A 1,981-nucleotide genomic window follows, 5' to 3' on the forward strand; every position below is an offset into this window, starting at 1 on the left:
GGGGGGGGCCCCCCCCCGCGCCCCTTTTTTAAGGGGGGGTTTGGGGCCCCCCCAGGGACGGAAAAAAAAAAAAACAAAGCTTGGAACCCCCAGGCCAAAAATTAGCCCCCCGAAGAGGAGGCAATTGCGCGCCCGCTGACCTTCAATGTGGGGGATTTTTGCCGGACCACCAATACTGATTTTAAAAACCTGGGAAACCCTTGTTCAAAGGCGGACCCTAAGCGCCCTCCCTTCCTGCTCTCACCTGATGCTGCTGCCCCGCGCCGCCTCCTTGCCTCCTTGGCCCCCTTGGGCGTATTTTCTACTCCCAGTGGGGGCCTGGCCCCCCCCGGGCCCCCTCTTGTTTTCTGTTTTCTGTTTTTCAACACGCCCGCCCGCGCCCGCCACCCTGAGGCTGCTCGGCCTCCCACCTGACCGAGAGATCAAAGCGGGACGGCCAGGGTGAGAGAGGTAGATTGAGTAATGATGCGTCCTTCTTGCGGCATACGAACCGAAGAGAGACCCTCAGCCAAGAGCCGCCGTGATAACTCGTTTCGGCCGAGCCTCTGACAGAGAGAGATTTTTGAAAACCAACAAGAAATCACGACTCTCACAGTGATTTGGGCTCGGCAGCTTGTTAGCCCTCAGCCGAAGCTGGGGCCGGTCCCGTAGCCGAGAGATCCCGCGCCGTGAGTTCGACGCGGTCGGGAGGCCTTGCGGGGAGGCCAGCGAGGTGGCGATCGCTGTACTTCATGGGGGTCATCAAGTGACCGCGGCTGACTCGCCAGAGGTCGATACTCTGGACGACCCATAGGATGCCACGAATGCCTGAAGGAGAGGGAGGCGAGGCCAGAGGCAGACTCAGCTGCTCTCAGGTGATCTCGCTTTGGTGGCCGAAGGACAAATGGTCCTGTCACATTCGCGTTCCAAGTCGTGGGGGTAGAAGATTGCGGGGGGGCATCGAGTCAACACTTCCTTGTAGTACGGACCGCCAGGCTCGCCGGCAGCATCCGCAGGGAGGCAGGGAGGCAGCATATCAGGCACCAGTCTTCTGGAGAGTTCAACAGCTGCAGCCGCGATGGCCGATGGCAGAGTCGGCCACGGTTCGAGCGAGCAGCTTTTGGCTGCGGGATCGAATCGCGGAAGGCTCATGCCCTCGCGGAGCGACGCGGGTCGCGCGGCGCGCGCGTGTGCGAAATGCGACAACAGACGACAGACGACAGACGCCTGAGCGCTGAGCGACTGAATGGACCGTCGCCGCAATCGACACCGCCGCCATTTTGACGAGCAGCGCGAGCGGCTCGTCGGCGGCCAGCCGTCGCAGGCCGGGCCGAGCCCGGCCTCAACCGGCCGCGCCGCCGCAGCAGGCCCGGAGGCCCACATGGCGGCCGACAAGCTGATAAGGACTTAAGGAGGTCTCTCTCTCTCTGACATGCGTGGCGGGGGAGCGAGGAAGGAAGGCGAAAGGGGGAGGTAATGCGGACGCGTTCGAGAGATCCGCCGAGGGTCACCTCGTTCGTGGCGTGGCGGTGTAGCACCCTCGTCTGGGGTCGTCTCTCGTTTAAGTCGCCTGCGGCCTGGTCGTCGGATTAAGAGAGAGATTAATTCCTTCCGCTCTCTCTCTCGTTTTAAATAAATAAGAACGGACACCTCTACTAGGAGATGGGTAAAAAGGAACAGGTCCCCGCCCTGCGGTCTTTGTGCAGGGTTCTTTGTGGGTGTGGTCGGCGACTAGCCGGGGTCGTCCTCCCGATTGGGGACTAGCACTAGCCGTCTTCCACATGGTCCCTCGGGTCCCCGCTGCTCCTAATCTCGTCGTACATCCTCCTGCTGATCTCAGCAACATCCTGCTCCCTCCCTCGTCTCGCCCTGCGCGTCTGCTCCGCCTCCCCGTCGTCTGCCCTGCGTCGTCTGGTGACGGGTCCTCCATAGTCGGTCGAGGTCGCCGCCCTCCTCGTGCCTCTTCCCAACGTTTCCTCGGCGGCCGATGCCGTCTGCTCCG

The 1,981-nt window shown here is 62.2% G+C and overlaps 1 protein-coding gene across 1 annotated transcript; it reads left to right on the plus strand.

Moving 5' to 3' along the window:
• Nucleotides 1-550: 550 nt before the first annotated feature.
• Nucleotides 551-1,151, plus strand: EMIHUDRAFT_460783 (hypothetical protein; the record flags this gene model as incomplete). The annotated part of the gene is made up of 2 exons (XM_005773236.1): nt 551-712; nt 754-1,151. A coding segment is annotated over exon 2 (357 nt), but the record flags the coding sequence as incomplete, so codon positions are not given.
• Between the last annotated feature and the right edge of the window lie 830 nt (nt 1,152-1,981).

This window comes from Emiliania huxleyi, assembly GCF_000372725.1.
Source record: "Emiliania huxleyi CCMP1516 unplaced genomic scaffold EMIHUscaffold_3407, whole genome shotgun sequence".
NCBI classification, from domain to species: domain Eukaryota; phylum Haptophyta; order Isochrysidales; family Noelaerhabdaceae; genus Emiliania; species Emiliania huxleyi.